Here is a 25,129-nt window from a genome sequence, read left to right on the forward strand (position 1 = left end):
TTTTAAGGAAACAGAGAGTCTTTCCTGAGGGCCCTTGGGAACAGAAACCAGAGCTCACACACCCGACCCCTGGCCCACCCACGCTGAATGCCTCTTGCCCCTCCAGTGCCCCACCCCCTCTGTAAGTGCCCCTGCGTGGTCACACACAGAACGGATGCTAAAACGCCCTCTTCCTAGGGCTCCTCGCCTCCCTCCCCTCCCCCCATGCTACTTGCATGTGCTACACCGAAGGTCTTTGCTGCTTGTGGTTTGCCCAGCAATTCCAGGCCAGCCCCATCCTGGCCAAAGCAGCAAGCTTCTCTGCTACCCAGGAGGCTGAACAATACCCTCTCCAGTGAGGTCTGAGCCCTTCCAAGGGTTTCCTTCCTTGGGTGCTCTCACTCAGCCGTAGAGTACTGTACCGCTTCCTTCCAGCTTACAGTTACTCTTTTCCCATAGTCCTGATTCTTCAGATTAAATGGTCCCTGTTTAAGCTACTACGTGGTTTCTACCTTCTGACTGGACCCAGACTGCCACACTCATCTGTCCCTCTCAGCAGCCAGCAGCCAGCAGGTTCCTAACTGGATGACTGACTGGTGTCCCTTAGGGATTGGGCCAATGCTCCTTCTATAGACCATCGCTTCCCTCTGGGCCCAGAGCAGGATGCAGGGACTTCATCCCCCTCCTCCTAAAAGAACATATATGATACAACAGAGTATATCATGGGTACAAACAAAGACCTAGGTGGTTGCAAAAAGTGATTGGATAAGTGGGTGGATGTGTGAATGACAGGATGGATGGATGGATGGATGGATGGATGGACAAATGGATGAGTGCATGTATGGATTGACAGGTGGGTAGATGAATAGATGGAAGGAAAATTGGATCACTGGACTGATTGCTTAATGGACCTTACATATTGAGCTCATGATCTTTTCATAGGTCATTACTACATTTATGGGCTGGGTCTGGGTCTTAAAATTTTCCAAACCACCACAGCCTTGGGCTGAGCCTATATTAAGTCCCAATAAAAGTAGGATTAATGAATTCATTAACAAGCAACCAGAAGAAATAAAGGCCATGCTGTCTCAAGCAAAATTATGAGGTTGGATTTGACAGTCTGCCCCTTTCCATTCTCTCAGCACCATCCCCATCTCCTCCTCACCACCACGACTCTGGGCTGGTTCCCAGCCTTCAGCCTGTCGCACTGAGACTTTAGGGATGAGCCTATAACCCACAGAAGGGAGAGGCTAGTGACACGCAGTACCAAAGACTTCGCTTTCTGATGGTGGAGATTTGGGCACATTTGACTCCCCAGGAAACAAAGGCAAAGCATGGATCCTATATATCTAGGCCAGAAGGAATGCTATCTCTGGCCAAGAGATTAGCTTATTGGCAGGGAGAAAATCACATGGCTTTGGTTGCCAGTGTTTGCATCCCTCAGTCTGCCCTAGGCCACCTTGTCGTGTGTGGCTCATGGGGTTTGAAGAGCTTTTGAAGGGAAAGGGAATTAGAAATGTTCAGTGAGGCATCAGGCTCAGGAGGTGGATCCTGCCTCCTTCAAACAAAAAACTCGCTCACTACCGGAGTAAACCAAAGATGGAGACGCCACATGAGAAGGTAGGAAAGTCCCTGTCACCTGAGGCTCATGACTCAAGGATAAACTCCCTGGTGGGGGTGCTGGTGAATGGAAGAGGGAACTGGACATCTTATGTTTGGATTCTAGGAAGATCGAGTCCTAGGGATCGGCTGTCATTCAGCTGTGAGACTCTGGGTGCATTTCTCTCCTTGCTGGGCCTCAGTCCTTGCATCTGTGAAATGGGACTCCGCATCCTGCCTGCCTGACTCACAGGGCTCTTATGGCCCTAGCATCAAGGTGGGCTGTGACACTGTAGAGGGGAAAAGGCATGGGGCATGCCACCAGGTAGGGCACAGTGCCTAAAGTGCCACCACCATGGCATCCGTAACTTCCAGGTCGTCTGTGTTGCTCTCCAGGGTCTTCATTCAAAATATGAGCTCCCCTGGACAAGGAGGTAATGGAGTCAACAGATAAGGTCAATAGAGATGTGGTCACGTCTTCTTCTTCTCCCATGCAGCCTCGGTGGCTCCATGGACAGACAGGACCCAAGGACTAAATGTAGGGAACTGGCCTCAGTTATACAAAGAGTTTTCTGGTTTTGGCTGGAAGTTGCAGCTCAAGAGAAGATGTTTAATGCAAGAGGGGACAGGTCTCTATAGCTTGGAGGAGCAGTTTACTCCCCACGGTGAGGGGGGTTGGAGGAAGGTGAGGAAAGAGGGAGGGGAGAAAGGAGGGAGAAGGGACAGGATGGGAGGAAGTGAAGGAGGGGAACATAGGCACACAGCAAAGATTAAACAGCCCGCCTGGGTCATCCAGCTGGCTGGAGATGACTAAGTGCGGCTTTGCCTGTTTCCTATGTGGCATGAGGCAAGAGGGTCCCCAGGCCAGGCAGCCGGTCCATCTTAGCCCTCCCAGTGGTCCTGCCTCAGTGCTGGTAGACGAGTCCACTGGATATCACCACATAGCCCTGAAAGGCAAAGAAAACCATGGGCCAAGTCAGAGGCCACTTGAGACCTGTAGGACCCCAGCTGTCCCATCAGCCTGGCTCTGAGTTCATGCTCTGTCACTCTCGATGTGTGTCTCTGGGCTCAGTTTTCTATTGACACTAACAGCACCTACCTGAAAAATGCTACCGTGAAGATGCTGTGAGACCACACAGGCAGAGCCCTCAGCATGAGGCCATCTGTTTTACGACTGGGAGTCCAGACCACTGAGTATCTTCTCCAAGTCCGAGGCTCGCCAGCAGAGCCCGGCACTATCCACCTGTCCCCTACTCTCTACAATGCTCTGCAGAAACGTCCGGGGCCTGCTGATCCTTCCTCCCTTCCTTCCTTCCTTCCTTCCTTCCTTCCTTCCTTCCTTCCTTCCTTCCTTCCTTCCTTCCTTCCTCCTTCCTTCCTTCCTTCCTCCTTCCTTCCTCCTTCCTTCCTTCCTTCCTTCCTTCCCCCTTCCTTCCTTCCTTCCTTCCTTCCTTCCTTCCTTCCTTCCTTCCTTCCTTCCTTCCTTCCTTCCTTCCTTCCTTCCTGTAGTAACTCTTCACTGAGTCTTACTGTGAGCCAAGCCCTGTGTCAGGTGCTTCAGACCCAGCTGGCTAGATTGTGGGCCAGCCACTGACCATGCCTATTTGGAGAAGTCTTAGGGGGAAATTCCTACTAATAGCCCTGGCTTCTTCGTGTTCCTTCTTGGTGGGTAGTGGGGATCACCCAAGTGCCTTGGGACCATAGTTCTTAAGTGCCAAGGAGATCCTCCCTGGAAAGACGTCAGTGGGTCTCACTGGCGGCGGGGGGGGGGGGGGGGGGGGGTTGAAGAACACACAGATGTTGGGCTTGAGGGGCCTTGGCCAAGCTTTCTGTCCTGTGCATGTCTTGTTGAGTGGATTCGGACTATAAAAGTTTAAAGTTTAAGACTATTAAACTTTTATGTCCCAGGCGAAAAAGAAAGAAGCTACAGGATCTCACCCCGGGCAGCCGTTGTGATTCAGTTTTACTCTGGGCCCACAATTTCTGGTTAGGGAAAGTGATTTTAGAAGGATCAGGGAGCCCCTTCTCCCATCCAGCTGCAGAGGTTTGTGTACAAAGCTGGAAGGAGCCCCTGTCATCCTCCCCCAGACACCAAAGGGGCTGTACCCACACAGGGCACAGAATCAAGGGACCGTAGTGGCCTGGTGTGATATATGATGAGGACTAAAGGCCGGTGAAAGCCTCCAGCAGTGTCTCTCGACATCCTGGATTCTCCATCTCATTGCAGCTAAGGGTTCATTGCGTGGTCTTGGTAGGAGCAGGGGGTACTCCCAGACCTGGCTGACCTTGAGGTCCCACCTTTTGCACTAGCAGGGAGGGAGGGAAGGAGGGGACCCCCACGTCACAGAACCCAGCCTCCCTCCAAGGGTTGAGGAGGCCCCTCTGGTCACACCCGTAGGCTCTTACCTCGCGGACAAAGACCTCAGGGGTGACGTAGTAGAGGTTGACCATGTTGGGAAGGGCAAGCCCCATGTCCAAGAGAGCTACAGGTGGGGAAAGAGAAACCGAGTTCAGCTGGAAGGCAGCAGCGGAGCACCGCCCGGGAGCAGGGGTGTGCGTGCCCCCTTTACAGAGGGAAGGTGGGAGCTTGCATGGGAAAGGAACTTAGCTAAGTCACACAGCTACTAAATAGCCATGCCAAGCTGTACTCCAGAGGTCACCCCCTTACCCTCTGAGCCCGGGAGGTAGAACGGGGCCGGGATGGAGTCTGGAGCAGGAGGAGGGCAGAGCTCACCATTGAGGTGGTCCAGCAGGGGCTCCTCAAACACGTTACCCACGACCGCCTGCACTTGATCCACCTGCAGCCGCGGAGCCAGGGAGATGGGGGACCGTAGGTCCACCCCAGCAAGGGCCCAAGAGAGATGGACAGGCAGGCCACACATAAATGCACAGTTGGACACACAGACATCAGAGGCACAGGGGGAGGGAGGAGGCAGGTCACCCTTGTCCTGGCTTCAAGCAGAGCCCAGCTACCCCCAGGGTTGGGTCAGCCTTCTGAGCATTCGGCCCCTAGGAACCGCTCGCCCTAGGGGAGGCTGAGGGACCAGCACCTGACTGACACTCGCACACGGGGTGACTGACAGCTGGCTGGCTGCCCGGCTGGCACTGACAGACAGAAGGACTGACCAGTAGATAGACTGATGGGGCATATGGACTGGCAGGCCAGCGGACAATGGGATGCATGGTGGCTAGTGTTCTAGCCATGTCACATGACTGAAGGAGCAGCCGACTCCATCTGACGCTGGCTTGTCCGATTTACCAACGGCTTCAGTGATTCTGGGGCTGATAGTTCATCCACCACCAGACAGAGAGAAAGCAGGCCATCTGACTGACCCACTGAAGAACTAAAGCTGACCGACTGGCGGACCAGCAGATAGACATCATGGGAAAGGCTGCTGATGGATGGACCACTGACCGACCACTGTCCCCAAGCACCCCAGGAGGAAGCCTGGTTATGGTGGCACATGAGTGCACAGGTACTCCTTCCCCAAGCTCGTGGCCTGCCCCACCCAGTGAGGGGGGCTCTAGAGACCCCAGCCCCACACTTACGTTAATGAAGCCCACATTGGAGGAGGCCACAGTGAGCTGGACTTCCCTGAAAGGGAAGCCGGAGGTTAGGGCGGGGGGTCCTTGTGCCACCCCCCCCATACCATGACTGCTGCATCCAAAGCTCTGTGACAGGTAGTTGTGAGCCCACTACATAGAGGAACACACTGAGGTGCAGGGTCCAGGAGGCCTCGCTTACCCCAACACAGACGTGGTCCCCTGAAGCTTCACCTTCGACACAGAGAGCTGGAGGCTCAGGTTCACTGACTGGATGAGTGGGGACAGCAGGGACAGAGGGCACAGGGCCATGTGGAACCTTTCAGCTGGCCACCAGCAATCCCACCTCCCGCTCATGCAGGTGTTTGTGGGGCACAGGCCAGCGGGGGAGGTGAACAATAACAAAAGTAACCAGATGGGGTCCTCTCGGAGAGTAGTGGGTGCCCTGAGTTAGAACGGTGGCGCAGAGGCCTGCCGGGGCCATCTTTCTCAGTCCCGAAAGGCTGCCCTGAGGAAGGCTACAACGTTTAAGCTGAAACCTGAAAGATGAGAAGCCAGCCATGCCAAGAGCCAGGGGAAGAGTGTCCTAGGCACAGGATATGACACGTGCAAAGATCCCGAGGCAGAAATATCCTGGAACAATAAGGACTAACGAGGAGACCAGTGTGGATAGAACAGAGCAATGAGGAGACTGGGGCAGGAAGTGAGGTCTCCTTGGCAGCCAACATCCTCCCCGCAGCCCCACCAGCCCACCTCACTCACCACATTGAGGGAGAAAAGGGAGTTGAAAGCCGAGTTGGAGGCCACGGCCAGGACCTCCATAAATGGCTGCAGCTGCAGTGTGGCTTTGTCGGTGTGGAGTATGGCCGTAGGCGTGGCCCCCAGCCGCACCTTGAGCACCACGGGCATGGGCTCAGGGAACTGGCGGGCCACCTGGGGAAGCAGAGGGGAGAGAGGGAAGAGGCCATCTGGCAGCAAAGGCTGGGTGGGCTCTCTACGCATCATTCTTCTGATGCTGATCAAGCCATCGTTTGTATGTTACTGGTCACAGAGGTGGGACCAGCCCAGGCCCCTGCCCTCAGGGACGTGAGTCTGACAGGGTGATGGGCGTGCAGATAGGCATGGTCTGTGCGATCCGTGCCAGGAGGGAGGGAAGCTCAGAGGCCTTGGAAGCTCAAGGAGCCTCCTGGACCAGACTAGAGGTTTGGTCCCCGCTAGGAGAGAATCCCCGAGCTTGGTTTTAAAGATGGATACGGGAAAGGACACAGAAAGAACATGACAAGCAGAGGGCAGTGTTTAGGTATTTCTCCACAGAGGAGACAAAGTGTGATGTCTGGGCAGAAGGGGCCAAGCCTGAGATGGGGGGAATGCAGATGTTGAACCCCACTTGGGATAGATATAAGCCAGCAGAGATCCCACACCCCAGAGAGCCTCCCACCCCAATCCTGGGTCTCGACCCATGGAATGACCAGAAGTATCACCAACCTCAGGGATGATCTGGCCCAGCACGGAGGTGTTCAGCCGGTTGTCATCTGACTTCTGAAATCAGCCCCCCACATCATGACAGCTTTTAGGACAGCAGCTCCCCAAGAGAGACCACCTCTTGCCTCCTCTCAACACCCATGTAACCCTTCCAACAGCCCCCCTGCCCCCCGAAGCTCCAGCCACCCCTCCTGCCCATGACTTGGCCTCTGTGGGGTCTCCCCAGGCTAGGACAGAGGCATCCCTGCCCCACATGCCCCAGACAGCAGGTTGCCCTCACCAGCTGCCCTGTGATGTCCAGGTTTAGGGCACCAGACTTCTGCAGCAGCAGGAGGGCAGAGTCAAACAGGTCCTGGGAGAGGCCTACGGTTGCCATGGCACCCTTGGTGCCCACAAGCTCTGGCAGTATAAAGGGGGTGGCGTTCACGGGCAGGACGATGGGCTTGCCCAGAAGGAAGAGAACAGCCTGTAGGGGTGGGGAGAAAAGCAAACAAGCAGTGGGGCATCAGGAGGGAAATGCCCCATCACAGAACCTGGGCTCTGAGATGCCACCCACCGCAAGATGCTACATGTCCAGCTGCCCTTCTCACTCAGCTCCCCTGCTCTTTTAGGAATCTTCCAGAACACCAAGGACTCCAGAGGCAATAAGCCTCCAGCTCTGGGATGACAGGGAGGCACTTACGTTGATATCCAAGGAAATATAGTCATTAGTGATGGCGGGCGCATTGATCATGAAGTAGCGAATCTGGGACTCGGGACCCACAGGCTTGAGGCCTAGATGAAACCAGAATGAAGAAGGAAAGATGGCATGTTGAGCATTACCTACTCATGCCTCATCTGTCCAGACACTCAATTATCTGACTGCCTTGGTCAGCCAGGCCCAGGCCAAGGAACAAAAGAGGTGGGACAAGGCCCCTGAGTAAACAAGCTTAAGTTGCAAAGTGCCCACACTCAAGATTCAGCTACTCACGACCTGTTGGCTCTTAGTTTAGACACAATTCCAATAGTTTTGGTTTCCATTTTCCCAATGTGTGGAAGGCTAAAGACCCCAAATTAGAAAGAAGAAGACAGGTCACACTAGGTACAAACACCCCCTGCCAAAGGCAAGTAGGAATCACGAAAAAGAAGGGAGTTTACATTTACCAAGGTCCAGACATTTGACTTGCACGGCCTTGTTCAATCCTCACCACAGTCCTTTAAGGCCAGGAGCCCATTTTACACACACACACACACACACACACACGCACACATGCACACAACCTCACGCACAAGGTTTGGTGAGTTTACTTGTGCCCAGGATTGCATACTGAGTCCATCTGACTCCGAATCTACATTCTCTCCCTGTAACCACACAGCCTCCTATAGGAACTCAGAAAGCACAGGCCCGGGGCCACTCAGTTCAGGAGCACAGCAGTGCCTCCCCGTGGGAGAAGTAGAAATTTTGATGCTACTTTTTGGATTGGAATGGCTAGGCTCAGAGAGATGGAGCCACTTCCTTAAGGTCACACAGCAAATGAGCAACAAGGGCCAGAATTTAACCTCATGACCTTTGATTCCAAGTCAAATTTTCTTGACCTCTTGTTGCCTCCTATTAAGGTTATATGGAGGTTTGGGAAGTGTGGTGAGTGGGGGGAATCAAGAAATGTTCCCCTGCCCTGGCCGGTTTGGCTCAGCGGTTAGAGCGTCGGCCTGCGGTCCACAGAGACCCGGGTTCGGTTCCTGCTAAGGGCATGTACCTTGGCTGCAGTTTGTCCCCGGCCCTGGTTGGTTCGTGTGGGTGGCGGCCACTCGATGTGTCCCTTTCACATCGATGTTTCTCTCTCTTCCTCTCTCTCCTTCCCGCTCTATCTGAGTAAGAAATGGAAAAATGTCCTCAGGTGAGGATAAAAAAGAAAAGAAATGTTCCCCAGACAAGGTGACTTTGAGTTGGGCCATGAAGAGTAGGTTGAACAGTGGCTGGACATGTGAGGAGGAGAAGACAAAGGTGAGCTGGTTTCTGGACAGCTCCAGCACCATGCTGAGGGTTTTAGAGTCCGAGCCTCTAGTTTCCCATCTATAAGTTGGGGACAATGTTGCCACCTCATAGGACTGTTGTTAGAAGCTTGCTCAAGAAAGCCAAGCTACGTTGACATGAAAATATTCACCGAAGAACCCACCATAATAAACATGGACCCTGCCAGGCATTCCTCCTGGCTTAATACCAGTATGCCAGCCCCGCACCCTGTCCCCACACCCCTGCACACCTGTCCCAGGCTGTGAGAGAGTTAGACGCAAACCGACTCAAAGGCAAAGCAAACCTACTGCGAAGGGCCAACAGTCACCAGCGCTGGACCTCACAAAGGCAATGACAGCCGTCTGGGAGAAATGCTAGGATTCCAGGCAAAGGCATCGGGTAGGAGAAGGTGTGCTTTAAATAGGAGCGGCTTCCAAAGAAGCTGGGGGAGGGACATACTCCCCAAGCCAACAAGGATGCATTCTTTGATCTGTGTGGAGATGGGCAGACAGGTAATTGCCAGGTGGTCCTTAAATGTTGATAACTATTTAAACTGCTGAAAAGAACATGGAGCTGACCTACTCGGTAGCTTTCCCTTCACACTGTGAGATGGAGTCCTGACGGAGCCTTGCTCAGGGCGAATAGGGGCCACCGTGCTAAGTGGACTATGCACAGTGGCTGCCAGCACCAGGACTTCGTCTGCGCTACTGGAAGGTGTGTGGGCAGTGGAGAGGTGGGATGATGGGAGTGGGGGATACATACCCCAACTCCTGCCCCTTTGGGAAGATGTTAGACACGTTCCACTCAGTGTCAAGAGCTCCCGAGGGGGATGCGAAAATGGCGGCAGAGTGAATGGAAGCTACACAGATGATCTCCCAGGACCAAACAGGAATTACAACTAAAATAAAGACAAATCATCAGAAAAAGCAACACAAAAGCAGCAGGACAGGACCAGGGACACCAGTAGGATCTGTGGAGACATGAGAGGGTGGTGGGCTGGGAGCCCACGGAAAGCAGCGGTCTTAGCTGTGAGCAGTGCCCTTGGGGATAAAATACTAAGCTTGCTCCACAGTGCAGAGCCGGGAGAGAGCACTGATTGGCTACAGCCACTCACCTGGGGCCCCAGCAGAGGGAAGGCAGACTGGACTGGAACTCTGTGGGGACACCCGGAATTTGGAGGGCACTCAGAGTTTTTGCTGAGTCGCGGCCACAGTGGACGGTGGCCAGTGTGCTCCTTCCCAGAGCTGTGGGGAAAAGCAGCAGCCCCTCCCTCAGAGATTCAGCCGCTTCCAGGTAAGGCAAAGAAATGCAAATTGAGGCTCATTAACAACCAGCACCTGTCCTATCGGCTGGAAATCCTCTTATGCAGAACACCGGGGCTGCATTCCAAGGCCCTGAGTAACTGAGACTAATAGCCTCCAGGCAAAAAGCTAGAGGATTACTGAATCTTTCCTGGGTTTTCAAATCTACCCAGAAAAGTAAGACTTGACAGTGGTGTTTAACATGGGCCCACCCAGGCTCATCTAAACCCAGTAGAGGGAGCTACAAACAGCAGAACACCAACACCCACAGGGAAAATTTGGCAGGCTCCAAAACCCACTGAGATAGCCAAAATGGTGAAACAAAGAAACAAATCCCAAATGAAAGAACAAGAGAACTCTATCAAAGATGAGATAAATGAAATGCAGCTAAGCAAATTATCAGAGGTAGAGTTCAGAGCCATGATCTTGAGGAAGCTCAACAGCATGAGTAAGGACATCAACACCCTGAGTAAAGATATAGAAACACTGAAAACCAACCAAGTGGAAATGAAGAATGACATAGCAGAAATAAAGAACACATTGGAAGGACTAACCAGCAGAGTAGAGGAAGCTGAGGACCGGATCAGTGAATTAGAAGACGGTAGAAAAAAATCAACCAATCAGAAAACCAAAAGGAAAAAACAATTAAAAAACAGAAAGATAACATAAGAGACCTGTGGGACTACTGGAAATGTAATAACATTCGCATCATAGGAGTTCCCGAAGAATAAGAAAATGTGCAAGGGTTAGAGAATATATTTGAAGAAATAGTGACAGAAAACTTTCCTAACTTGGTGAAGGAAGAAGGCATTCAAGTTCAAGAAGCACAGAGAGCCCCAAGTAAGAAGAACCCAAACAGGCCCACACCAAGACACATAATAATTAAAATGCCAAAAATTAAAGACAAAGAGAGAATCCTAGAGGCAGCAAGAGATAAGCAACAGGTTACATACAAAGGAAACCCCATAAGGTTATCACCTGACTTCTCAACAGGCCAGAAGAGAATAACATGAAGTAATCAAGGTCATGAAAAACAAAGATCTGAATCCAAGACTACTCTATCCAGCAAGGCGATCATTCAAAATAGAAGGTCAAATAAAGAAAAAAAAAGGCTAAGGGAATATATTAGCACCAAACCAGCACTGCAAGATATGTTAAAAGGACGGTTGTAATTAGTAGAAGAAATAAGAAGAAAAATATAACCATACTAAACAAAAACGGCAATAAATAAGTACATATCAATTATCACCTTAAATGTAAATGGTTTGAATGCTCCGATAAAAAGACAGAGTAGCTGACTGGATAAGAAAGCATGACTTACATATATGTTGTTTACAAGAGACCCACCTCAAAACAAAAGACTCACATAGGTTGAAAGTGAAGGGATGGAAAAAAATCTTTCAAGCAAACAGAAAGAAAAAAAAAGCTGGAGTAGCAATACTCATATCTAATAAATTAGATTTCAAAATGAAGGCCATAACTAGAGACAAAGAAGGCCACTACATAATATTGAAAGGATTTATCCAACAGGAAGATATAGTCCTGGTGAACACATATGCACCCAATATAGGAGCACCAAAATATGTTTAAAATCTGTAGGACTTCAAAGGAGAAATCAACAGCAATACAATCATAGCAGGGGACTTCAACGCCCTGCTGACATAACTGGATAGATCATCTAGACAGAAAATTAACAAGGAAACAGAGACTCTAAGTGAAGCTCTAGATCAAATGGATTTAATAGATATTTACAGAGAATTACACCCCAAACTGCAGAATTCACATTCTTCTCAAGTGCACATGAGACATTCTCAAAGATAGACCATATGTTAGGGCACAAACTAAGTCTCTACAAGTTCAAGAAGATTCAAATCATATCAAGCATCTTCTCAGATCACAATGGCATACAACTAGAAATCAATTGCAACAAGAATATGCAAAGACATTTGAAAACATGGAGGCTAAATAGCATGTTATTTGACAATGAATGGGTTACTATGGAGATCAAGGAAGACATTTAAAAATTTCTAGAAACCAATGAAAATGAACACACAACAACACAAAATCTATGGGATGCAGTGAAAGCAGTTCTGAGAGGGAAGTTCATAGCACTACAGGCCTACCTCAAGAAACAAGAAAAATTTCTAATTGACTATCTAACCTCACAACTTAAAGAACTAGAAAGCAAACAAAAAGAAAACCCCAGAGCAAGTAGAAGGAAGGAAATAGTAAAGATCAGAGCAGAAATAAGCGACATAGAGACTGAAAAAACAATTCAAAGGATCAATGAAACAAAGAGCTGGTTCTTTGAAAAGATAAACAAGATTGATGGACCCTTAGCTAGACTCACCAAGAAACAAAGAGAGAGAACCCAAATACACAAAATCAGAAATGAAAGAGGAGAAAATAATACTGACACCACAGAAATACAAAGGATTGTTAACAAATATTATGAACAATTATACGGCAACAAATTCGACAATCTAAGCAAAATGGACAAATTTCTAGAAATACATAGTCTCCCAAAACTGAATCAGGAAGAGATAGAAAACTTGAACAGACCAATAACAACGAAGTAAATTGAAGATGTAATCGAGACTCTCCCAGCAAACAAAAGCCCAGGCTCGGACGGGGGAGTAAAACGGGGGAGATTTACCGAACATTCAAAGAAGAACTAATACCCATTCTCCTCAAACTATTTCAAAAAATTCAAGAAGAAGGAAGACTTCCAAACTCATTTTATGAGGCTAGTATAATTCTAATTCCAAAACCAGAAAAAGACACTACAAAAACAACAACAACAAAACTACAGGCCAATATCCCTGATGAACAAAATCCTGAACAAAATACTAGCAAATCGAATCCAGCAATACATCAAAAAATTTATTCACCATGACAAAGTGGGATTCATCTGAGGGATGCAAGCCTGGTACAATATTCGCAAATCAATAGATGTGATACAACACATAAACAAAATGAAAGATAAAAATCGTATGAACATATAAATAGATGCTGAAAAAGCATTCACCAAAATCTAGCACCCATTTCTGATAAAAACGCTCAGCAATTTGGGAATAGAGGAATCATATCTCGACATAATAAAGGCCATATGTGAAAGACCTACAGCCAACATCATACTCAATGAACAAAAACTAAAAGCATTTCCCTTAAGATCAGGAACAAGACAGGGATGCCCACTTTCACCACTCTTATTTAACATAGTACTGGAAGTCTTAGCCACAGCACTCAGACAGGAAGAAAAAATAAAAGGGATCCAAATGGGAAAGGAGGAAGTGAAACTGTCATTATTCGCAGATGAGATGATATTATACGTAGAAAACCCCAAAGACTCAATCAACAATCTAGTAGACTTAATAAATGAATTTGGCAAAGTAGCAGGATACAAAATTAATGTCAAGTAATTGACGACATTCTTATATACCAATGATGAATTCACAGAAAGAGAAACTAAAAAAACATATATCCCATTTACCATTGCGGGAAAAAAATTAAGATACCTAGGAATAAAATTAACCAAAGAAATAAAGAACCTATTTGTAGAAAACTATTGGACATTGAAAAAAGAAATAGAGGAAGATATAAAAAAGTGGAAGCACATACCTTGTTCATGGATTGGAAGAATTAACATCATTAAATTGTCCATACTACCCAAAGCAATCTATAGATTCAATGCAATCCCCATCAAAATACCAACGACATACTTCACAGAACTAGAACAAATACTTTAAAAGTTCATATGAAACCAAAAAAGACCCTGAATAGCCAGAGCAATCTTGATAAAAAGGACAAAGTAGATGGGATCACAATACCAAATATCAGGTTATACTACAAAGCTACTGTAGTCAAAACAGCCTGGTACTGGCACAAGAACAGGCATATAGATCAATGGAATAAAACAGAGAACCCAGAAATGGACCCAAAACATTATGCTCAATTCATATTTGACAAAGGTGACAAGAGCATACAGTGGAATAAAGACAGCCTCTTTAATAAATGGTATTAGGAAAATTGGACAGCTACATGCACAAAAATGAAACTAGACCATTAACTTACATCATACACAAGAATAAACTCAAAAAGGATAAAAGACTTAAATGTGACTCATAAATCCATAAAAATCCTAGAAGAAAATGTAGGCAACAAAATTTCAGACATCATATGCAGCAGAATTTTCACTGATACATCACCTAAGGCAACAGAAACAAAGGAGAAAATGAACACATGAAACTACATCAAACTCAAAAGCTTCTGCACAGCAAAAGAAACAACCACTGAAATGGAAAGGCAACGCACTCTATGGGAGAGCATAATTGCCAATGACACATCAGATAAGGGGTTAATTTTCAAAATAGATAGAGTGCTTATACAGCTCGACAAAAGGAAGACAAAGAACCCAATTAAAAAATGGGCAAAGGAACTAAATAGACACCTCTCCAAACAGGACATACAAATGGCTAAGAGACATATGAAGAAATGCTCAACATCACTAATTATCAGAGAGATGCAAATTAAAACAACAATGAGGTATCACCTCACACCTGTCAAAATGGCCACCATCAACAAATCATCAAACAACAAGTGTTGGCAAGAGTGTGGAGAAAAGTGGACATACTATGGTACACTGCTGGTGGGAATGTAGACTGGTGCAGCCACTATGGAAAACAATATGGTGTTACCTCAAAAAATTAAAAATTGGCCCTAGCCAGTTGCTTAGTGGTTAGAGCATAGGCCTGCAGTCCAGAGACACCCGGGTTCGGTTCCCACTAAGGGCGCATACCTCGGTTGCAGTTTGTCCCCGGCCCTGGAAAGGTCGTGCGGGTGGCAGCCACTCGATGTGTCCCTTTCACGTCAATGTTTCTTTCTCTCTCTCGCTCTCTCTCGCTCTCTCTCTCGCTCTCTCTCGCTCTCTCTCTCTCTTCCTCTCTCTCCCTCCCACTCCACCTGAACAAAAAAATGGAAAAATTTCCTTGGGTGAGGATAACAAGAAAATTGAAAATTGAACTGCCATTTGACCCAGTGATCCTACTTCTAGGAATATACCCTAAGAAGCCTGAAACACCAATCAGAAAGAATATATGTACCCCCATGTTCATAGCAGCACTATTTACAATAGCTAAGATCTGGAAACAGCCAAAATGTCCATCAATAGACAAATGGATAACAAAGCTGTGGTACATATACACAATGGAGTACTATGCAGCTGTAAGAAAGAAAGATCTCTTATCCTTTAAGACGACATGGAGGGACCTGGAAAGTATTATCCTAAGTGAAACAAACCAAACAGAGAAAGACAAGTATCATATGATCTCACTTATTTGTGGAATATAATGAACATAACAGTCTGAAGAACAAGGTAGTCCCAGAGACGTGGAAGTGGGGTACAGACTGACAATCCCCAGAAGGGGGGGGGGATAAAGCACAGAACTTATAAGCACGTATGCATAGCCAATGGACATGGACAACAAAGCTGGGGACAGGGCAGGGAGGGAGGGGAAGGGAGTATCAGAGGGGGAAAAAGGAGAAACATCTGTAACAAAAATAAATAAATAAATGAATAAATAAATAAATAATAATTAAAAAAAAAAAAAAAAAAGAGCTCCTTGTCCGGCTGGTGTGGCTCAGTGGTTGAGCATCGACCCATGCACCAAGAGGTCGCCGATTCGATTCCCGGTCAGGACACATGCTCAGGTTGTGGGCCAAATCCCCAGTGGGGAGCATGCAGGAGGCTGCCAATCTATGATCTCTCTCATCAATGTTTCTATCTCTCTCTCCTTCTTACTTCCTCTCTCTCTAAAATCAATAAAGGGGAGTGAGCCCCAGGTGCCCACAGCACCTGCTCATTAACACGCCTTCCCCGTCTCTCTGCTCACCTCCCCACCAGTGCCTCCTAGAACCACCCCGTCCGAGCCACTTACACTAAAATCCTTGTCTCGGGATCTGTTCCTGGGGATTAGTCTATGACAGGGCCTTCTGCTAGTGTACTTCTGGCACTCCCTGGGTAGTGAGGCCCCTGGAAAAACCAGAGGTGGGACAGCCCGGGGCGGCGGGCAGCTGCTCTGGGTGGTGGTTGCCCTAAGGAAGGAACAGCCGCAGGGCAGTTGGGAGCAGAGCTTGAGTTCTGCTGAGGGCATGCTGAGTTGGAGGAGCCTGTGGGACCTCCAGGAGGAGGTGTCCAGGAGGAAATGGAATATAAGGGCCTGAGCCCTGAAAGGGGAAGGGGCAGAGTCCAGCAAAGAATGCGGGAGTCGTGGGAGCAGGGTGTCTCTTAATCTCCAGGCAGTGGGGGAGGCAACTGCAAATTGCATGTACTCGCCTACACACACACACACACACACACACACACACACTAAACATTCAAAGACATTCTAGAATTTTTGAGATTCCCAGATGCCATCAATAATTGTTCAGTCATCTTACAATTGGCCTCCCAGGGGTCTACCCTGATCCAGAGGCAGGAAACTTGAAGGGTCTTAGGGGCCTCAGAGGGTCTCGGAGGTCCCGTCCACCTCCCCCTGGACTCCCAGGTCTTACCAATTAAAGTTCCCAGGTGGACATTGAGGCCCTGCACGAGGTTGGAGACGCTCACACACAGCTGCACCAAGACAGAGGAGGAGGGTTAGGGCGGGGTTCAGGGTGGAGGGAGCGAGTGTGGGAAGGTCTAGGGTTCCTGTCTGGAAGCCTCCCCGACACTGGACACCAAGGCTTGGGATCCCTTCCTTCTGCCACCACCAGTGGGCATCCACAGGCACCTCCTCTGGACACTGGGAAGTCAGAGGGGAAGTTGGGGCCCACAGGTATCGAGGAAAGAACAGGACTGTGGGACACAGCAGAGGTGGCCTGGGCGGGGCCTGCTGCATCAGAGGAAGGATGCCACCACCCGCAGTGGAGAAGGGCAGCGGTCGGCAAGCCAGGCCGGGGACATTGGTGTTCTCCCGGGCACAGTGGGCAGCCAGAGAAGCGTATTGAGCTGAGGTCACTGTGACAGAAGGAGGAGCAGAGGAGAGACTGCAAGGCCGGGCGTGGTCACTGCCTATCCAGGCCAGAGCTGGTGAGGCTGGGCCAGCATGGCCAGGAGGCGGAAGAGAGGGCCAGGTGAGGCTGTGCTGCCTTTAGCACTCGAACCTCAGTCTTCTCATCTGCAAGACGGGGGGATGGCATGCCGTGGGTTGGCTTGGTCTCTACTATTGCCCCTTGAAGGAGTTAGAGGTGGAGTAGAGAGGGGCAGAGATGGAAACCGGCTCCCCGTCAGTGGGACACTGGAGCCTGGGGCACAGTCCCTCACCGAGTCAGCCACAGACAGCTAGTGACAAGAGCTAGAACAGTAACAGTGACAGCATCACTCACACTGCCAGACTGTCCCAACCTCTTCATGGACGTCTGTGCACTTAACCCCACAACCAGCCCATCTCTGCAGATGTGGAATTGGGGGCAGAGAGGGGTTAGGCAGCTTGTCCAAGGATCACAGCTGGGAAGAAGGGGAATCAGGATTCGAACCCAGGCCACATCTGGCTCCATTGTCATTTTAGCCCCTGAAAGCACGGTCCCCATCCCACCCTCTACCATGAAATTGAGGCTGGCCCAAGAAAATGAATATCCCTCCCCTACCACCCCCAAACCCACCCTTGTGTGACCCTCCCATCACTGCCCTGGACCATGGCCACAGCCTCTTGCCCACTGTCACGGGACACGTGGAGGAGCCCCACGAAGGGCCTATTGCATCGCAGTGTGGCCATGCTGCAGTGGCCCTGCAGTCACCACGCCCGCCGAGGACAGCCATGCCCTCCTGCCCAGAGGCCCGCGGGATGCCCGTTACCTTGTTCTGCAGCACGGCTTTGATGTGTTGCTGCACCAGGACCAGCAGCGCGGGGGCCGTGCTGAGGAGGAGACACACGAAGGGCTCCTGAGCTCCAGGCCAGCGCATGCAGGCCCATCCCCTTTGCAAAGCCACAGTCTGGGAGAGAAGTCTCTCCCCTCAGCCAGGGGCCAGAGATTCCCATTCCACACCCTGCACTGGGCTGGACATGGTGCTGGCACAATTGTCCCCACAGATGAGGAAACCGAGCCTCAAGGAAGAAGTCATTGGTTTCGAGGCTTTGAAGTGGCTGAGACGTGAAAACGAGGCCAGGCTTGGGGGAGACAGAGAGAGGGCATTGCAAAAGTTGGGCCCCGCCATGTGCTTGGTCAGCTGGCCCCGTGTCCACCCTGAGCCCAGCAAGGCCCGGCTGCTTCCTGCTTGGGCTCCAATTCTCCATGACACATTTAGCAAAGTCCCTTCCTGACTCTGGGCCTCGGTTTCCCCTCTGAACAATGGTAGATGGGTCTGAGCTGGTGTGTTTCAACAGGGATGCCTAGGAAACCAGCTAAAATGTTGACCCAAGCTGCCGCCCAACTCACTCAATTGTCTCCGGGGGAGTTGGGAGAATAGCATCTGTGTTTTTATATTTTTATTGTTTATTTATTTATTTTTGTTAATCCTCACCTGAGGATATTTTTTCCATTGATTTTTAGAGAAAATGGGAGGGAGAGAGAGAGAAAACGAAACGTGCATGTGAAAGAGACACATAATTGGTTGCCTCCCACACAGCCCTGACCAGGGCCAGGGATCGAACCTGTAACTGAGGTACGTGCCCTTGACTGGGAATCAAACCTGCGACCCTTTGGTGCGCAGGCCAATGCTAACCACTGGGCAACTGGCCAGGGCATGGCTTGTGTTTTTAATGCCATCAACCTCGGGACTTCCATGTCTTTGAACAACAGCCAGCACCCGTGAAGACTGTGAGGGGTGTGAGCTCCACATGACGATCATGGGACACACGCATGAAAGAATTTATACCCAACTCTTCTCTGGGGAAAAATCCCGTCTGGAATGCTCAACCCCCTCACAGCGAGCCCTGCCCACAGGTGGGACGGTGCAGACCTAATGCAGGGGATTCACAAGCAGTAGTTAGTCGGGTTGTGGGAATCTGAACTCCACCATTTGCCAGCTGTGTGATCTTAGGCAAGTCACTTAACTGCTCTGTGCCTCAGCTTGTTCTCCTGTAAAATGAGGGAAATACTTACACCCTCCTGGTAAGATTACTATGCCCTGGCCGGTTTGGCTCAGCGGTTAGAGCATCACCCAAGGACTGAAGAGTCAGGTTCGATTCCCGGTCAAGGGCACGTATCTGGGTTGCAGATTCAATCCCAGCCCCAGTTGAGTCGTGCGGGAGACAACCAATCAATGTGTCTCTCTCACATCAATATTTCTCTCCCTCTCTTTCTCTCTCCCCATTCCCTCCCTTCCACTCTAAAATATCAATGGAGCCCTGGCCGGTTTGGCTCAGTGGTTAGAGCTTCAGCCTGTGGTCCAGAGAGACCTGGGTTCGGTTCCCACTAGGGGCGCATACCTCGGTTGCAGTTTGTCCCCGGCCCTGGATGGGTCGTGTGGGTGGCAGCCACTAGATGTGTCCCTTTCACGTCGATGTTTCTCTCTCTCTTCCTCTCTCTCCCTCCCACTCTATCTGAACGAAAAATGTCCTCCGGTAAGGATAAAAATAAATAAATAAAATATCAATGGAAAAATATCCTCAGGTGAGGATTAATAAAAAGAGAGAGAGAGAGAGAGAGAGAGAGAGAGAGACAACTGTGAGACAATGCTCAGAAAGGGCCTGGACCGCACTCAGCACACGGCAGGGGCTCTGGAGGTGGGAGCTGCTGTTAGCTTTAGAGGAGGACATGGAAGGGCCGCCCGACACAGTGAGAGCTTGGCGGGTGCCAACCCCCTGCAAGAAGGGGCAGCCCTCTGAAGTCCCTAACAGAGGCATCCGCCCAGAATCCTTTCAAAAATAGTGTGTGTGTGTGTGTGTGTGTGTGCGCGCGCGTGCATTGTCACATGGCACAGGGCTGGGCAGTGGGAGGGACAAGGGCACAGGCTGCATATTCACTGTGCGGCCCCAGGCAAATCCCTCCCCCTCTCTGAGCCTCAGTGTACTCAGCCATAAGACAGGTGTAATACTGGGGGTCTCTAGGCCCATTGTGGCAACTGGATGAAGGCTTGAGTAGGAGGCTCAAGAAATGACCACAGCCCAGGCACCCACCTGTGACTGCCATCTACCACAATGGCATTGTTGAAGAATGAGAAGCAGGAGGAGATGCTGACCACGGGGGTCCCGATGGAGCCCTGGGCCACACGGGCATCAGCCATCAGTATCACCGGCAGGATTAGCTCCAGGGGTGCTGGGACTCTACAGAGATGACAGTCTTGAACCCCAGCAGTACCACCCAGCAGAGCCCATGCTGACCAATGCAAGATCCTGTAAATCCCCAGCCCAAGCCTGCCCCCCACTTGACATAGGCAGGACCCCTACTTGCATGAGATGACTCCACCTGAGTCCCCCGAACTCCACTCAGGACCACAGACATTACAGTGGCTAGGTATGAACTCCAGCTCCCCATACCCTCTCACTGCAAGACCCTGGGCCAGTCATTCCCTGTGCTGAGCCTCAGTTTACTCTTCTGTAAAGTGGACATAAGATTATCGGTACCTAGATTACAGGGCTGTGCCGAGTTTTCCGTGAGGTAGTCATGTGAAAACACCCTGTCTGGAGCCTGGCACACAGTGAGCACTAATAAAATGGTAGTTTCAGGACAGAGAAATTAAAATAAGAGGTCCCTCTGAAGGCCCAGCTCATAGTTTGACACAAATAATTCTGCACAGAAATAATTCTAATAGCTACATTTTTTGAGCACCTGTTATGTGCCTTGCATTATGAAACAGGGGATGCAATTTCAATTACAGCAATGAATCCATTTGCTGCAACCCTCATAGCCTTGCTTCAAAGACTCACCCCATTTTACAGAGGTGAAAACTGAGGTTTGGAGAAGTGAAATGCTCTGTCCCTGAAAATCCTCCTGCCCGCCCCCTGCAACAAGGACATTTACTCACCGAAAGACTTTGAAAGTAAAATTGGCTGCTGCAAACAAACGTACCCCAAAACCATCAATGAAGTTCAGTTGAAGGCGAGGTACATGGATATTCACAATCTGGATCCTGCAGGGTAGAAGTGGAGGTGACAAGACAGCTCCCATGAAACCATGAAATCAACTCTGGGGTGGGCACCCTGAGCCCATCCAGATCCACACTGCCGAGGTGTAAACAACAACTTTCTGACAATGGGAAAGATGAACTGAGGAAGAAGCAGTGAGTTCTCCATCATAGGGGGCATGCAAGCCATGTATGGACAACCAGTTTGTAGGGAAAAGATACAGAGAGGACCCTAGCACTGGACAGGGATTGGGTGAGATGATTTCTCAGGCCCTGGAGGGATTTTAGTGTCTGACTGAGGTCTGGGGAAAAAAAACCTTCCAAAATCCACAGAAGGCAGAAATTCCCTCTACACCCTTCTACTCAACAGCTTTGACTTGTAGCCCCCCAGCAATGGAAAACTCACTCCCTTCAAAGTTGTCTGTTCTGATTGCTAAGCGCTTTGCAACTAACCTATGATTTATTTATTTTTCTAAATGAAAGTCATTTTTTTCCCCACACAGTAGTGGCGGAGGGGAGGTGATTCAGACATTAAATTCAGAGTCTAGCTTTTGGAGGAAGTAGCAAAGAGTCCTGCCAGTCCTGGAGGACCAGGGGCCACAGTCTTGGTCCATAGGGCCAGAAATCTACCAATTCAGAGGCACCATTCCCTGTATCTCCACCTTGGTCCCATCTAAATCCTCTTGTGACCACTCACCTAATAGGTGGGAGTGTGTACCCTGATGAGGGAGCACTCCCGACAGACTCATTTTTCCCAGTGACGAGAGCACGCACCTACCAGGTGGGAGCACTCACCTGGGGACAGGAGCACCTGATCTGGAGGAGGGGAGCACTCACCTGGGGACAGGAGCACCTGATCTGGAGGAGGGGAGCACTCACCTGGGGCAGGAGCCCCTGATCTGGAGGAGGGGAGCACTCACCTGGGACAGGAGCACCTGATCTGGAGGAGGGGAGCACTCACCTGGGACAGGAGCACCTGATCTGGAGGAGGGGAGCACTCACCTGGGGACAGGAGCACCTGATCTGGAGGAGGGGAGCACTCACCTGGGGACAGGAGCACCTGATCTGGAGGAGGGGAGCACTCACCTGGTAGGATGAAGCTCCTCTCTACTCCAGTCCAGGAAATGTGGGACAGTGACCTTCAGGGCCCACTCGAGAGGGGCTTTCCCCATCTCAGACACTGCGGGGCAGACACAGTGGAAAGGTCTCAGAGACTGGAAGGGGCAGGCTTGTCACCAGGTGCACGGGGGCCAGGTGACTCCCCACGAGTCCTCCTTGGTGTACTTCTCACACCAGGCCTTGCCTCTCTCTCTCCCCTCACCCCCCTCTCTAAATCCTACTTGTCTACCTGCTCCTCAGAAACAATAGCATCCTTTGCCCTTTTCCAAGAATCTCATGGGGTCCCACCTCTGGAGCCTCCCCAAGACCCCAAGCATAGGGGGGGCCCCAATCAAATAAGGATGAGGGGTCTGGGAACTGAGGGCTCTGGAGTCTCTCAGGTTCTGGATGCAAATCCCTGCTCTGTGCCTCAGTTTCCCTACCTATCAATTTGCAGTGATTACAAAGGTACCCATCACATAGCGTCCTTATAATGACTTGGTGCACAATTAACGTTAGCTCTCCCTGTTGCTGTTTATTTTTGTGACAACAGTGGCCATTATTCTATAGAGCCTCCTTTGTACCCTGTTCTTCACAACTCTAGGCCGTGGGTACTATTTATGCCCAGTTTGCCAAGACATGAGGACGCCTGGCAAGGAGCAGTCAGATCTAGGCCGAGGCACCTGGCTCCCAGGGCCCTTGGATTTCCCCACACACCTGAACTGCCGGGCCAAGGGAGGTGCTGAGTTAAAAGAGAGGTGATGGTCTGCAAGAGAGCATCAGATGAGAGGTCGAGGGCCCGAACCCCACTCAGACTCACTGTGGGACCGGGGGAAGTCCCTGGCCTCGCTGGGCCTCAGTTTCCCCAGACCCAAGCATAAAGGCGGTGGTCTCTACGTTCCCAATGGCCCTCTCTTTAGCCTGACCATCTGTGGCTGGGCCGAGACTCACACCCAGACCTCTGGACTTTGTCTACACCACTCCTGCACCCAGGGCTTGAACTCTGGGGCTTTCAGAAGGAGATTGGAGGCCTGCGAAGAAGCTACCCAGCCTGGCCTCAGAGAGAGGAACATGGGCCTCCTGCCATATTTCCGCCAAGAACAAACACGGGCAGGTGCACCTGGAGGACTCTCCGGGACAAAGAAGATTCACATGGGGTAGGTGGAGAGAAGGGGACCGTGGAGGGCAGTGACCTTGTGTCCCTGCCTGCAGGCTTCGTGCCTGGTCCCATGTGCCAGTAAACTAACATGGATGACTGACCCCTTTCATCGCCTGCCAATCTGCCCGGATACAAGACCCTGGAAAGCTGTGTGTGTACCAAGGGACCCTGCTGCTTCCCTGAGCCACCGCCTCCTGCTTCCAGAAGGGCCACTGAAAGTCCCTTCTACTCTCTGGCCTGAGTCCCTCACACTGTACTCTGAGTTTGGTCTGGCCTCGGGGGAAACAGCTTCTGATTTTTCACCCCTAACCCAGCTTTGAGACCTCAAAAGCCTCCCAGGGGCAGCTGGGGGGACAGCTTTTGTCCCTCCTTGGGCCCAGGTTTCCTCACTGTGCCTTCCCCAGGGGACGGAGCCGAGTCATGACAGAGGCCCAGGCTGGGCTGGGGAGAGGCTGGTTCTTCTCACTGGGCCCCAGCAGCGTCTAACTCCAGACACTCCCCGGTACCGTGCTGGACGTGCCTTCCCCAGCACACATGTGCACACAGACACCCCTCGTGAACACACATGTACACCCCGGGAGTGCAGCCATGCCTGTACACGCTCTGCCATGCACCAAGGCATTTGCACACATGCCCATCATTAGGCACCCACCCGACGCTCCAGCACACGTGTGGGCACATCTCCACGAATTTTCTAACATACACACAGACACACAGGCCAAAGTAACCGCTCACACTGACCCACGCCCACCCCACTTAAGCCCGTGAGCACAATCATGCCGGCACACCTGCATGTTGGACACAACCTGCACCCCCACTCATGTATTCACCTACAAATATTTGTTGAGCAGCCTTGTGTCAGAAACTGCTTGGGAGCCAGGGACATGGTGACAGATAAGATCTGGGCCCTCGGGGGCTTTGACTTCCCAGATGCACACGCACACTTAGGATCGCTCACACATGCTGACATGGACTCATCCGCACATGCTCCTGCAGACATACGCGGGACAGCCCAGCGGCACGGCTCTTACCGTAGCTCAGCATGGCCCTGTTGAGTCTGACCACGGTGCCCGGCACGGAGGCACCGACCACGGGCAGCAGCAGCGCCAGCAGCAGGCCCAGCCTACATACCTGAGCCATGGCAGTCCTGGTCTCTGCCCCCCAAAATCTGTGGGCTGGAGTGGGGACAAGGTCAGGGAGCTTGTCCAGAAGTGTTCCCCACCCCAGCCTGGAGTTAAAAGCCCTGAGTGGTGATCCCAGCCCTGCCCCAGCCCACACACAGTTTGCACCTCTGCACGGGGACAGAATCCCCTTCCCCTGCCTGCTTGGTCAGGAACCAGGAGGGATCTGGCCCCTAGGCCCAGAGAAGACATGGCTTTGCCTAAGGCCACACAGCAAACTCAGGCCAGTGCAAGACCCAAGCCTCGCCGGAGGAGGACGAGACTCCCAGATAGGGAGACTGAAGCCCAGGCCCACCAGCCCTGGGCCCAAGGCTGTGTCACCTGATGCCAGGAGTCCAGCACAGTGTGACGGCCCATTCTGGGGTCCAGTTGTTCAAACCCAGGGGAACAGCTGGGATGGCTCCTGTCCTCATCTCATCCTGTGCCAGGTAAGGAATATCCAGAAAGTGAGCCTCTTCACCACCCCCTCACCCCTCCCAACCCAGCCCAGCCGAGTGGGCAGATCTGTGTCCAACTCAGAAAGAGGGAGCTAGGTGGGAAGGAGGGGCCACTGCTCAGATGGGCTAACTGAGTCCTGATGGGGAGCACGTCCCCAGAGTCCCACAGCGAAACCAGGGATGGGCCCTTCTGCAGAAGGTGGCTAAAAGCAGTATCCCCATTGAACAGATGGAAAAGTCGAGGTTTTTCCTGGGAAGAGTTCCAGCCCTACCTCAGGCAGTTCCTTGAACAGGTGACTGGCAGCCCAACCAA

The 25,129-nt window shown here is 50.8% G+C and overlaps 1 protein-coding gene across 1 annotated transcript; it reads right to left on the minus strand.

Moving 5' to 3' along the window:
* Nucleotides 1-2,483: 2,483 nt before the first annotated feature.
* On the minus strand, nt 2,484-24,338 carry BPIFB2 (BPI fold containing family B member 2). Its single transcript, XM_036244728.1, has 15 exons — nt 24,230-24,338; nt 22,028-22,121; nt 20,843-20,947; nt 19,995-20,141; nt 17,732-17,792; nt 16,450-16,510; nt 7,286-7,377; nt 6,884-7,069; nt 6,607-6,660; nt 5,880-6,054; nt 5,324-5,387; nt 5,128-5,173; nt 4,313-4,376; nt 3,985-4,061; nt 2,484-2,525 (listed from the first exon to the last, which is right to left on the minus strand). The coding sequence occupies exons 1-15, from the start codon at nt 24,336-24,338 to the stop codon at nt 2,484-2,486; spliced, it is 1,377 nt and encodes a 458-aa protein (XP_036100621.1).
* Nucleotides 24,339-25,129: the final 791 nt, after the last annotated feature.

The sequence above is a fragment of the Molossus molossus genome, unplaced genomic scaffold (assembly GCF_014108415.1).
Source record: "Molossus molossus isolate mMolMol1 unplaced genomic scaffold, mMolMol1.p scaffold_m16_p_6, whole genome shotgun sequence".
Classification (NCBI taxonomy): domain Eukaryota; kingdom Metazoa; phylum Chordata; class Mammalia; order Chiroptera; family Molossidae; genus Molossus; species Molossus molossus.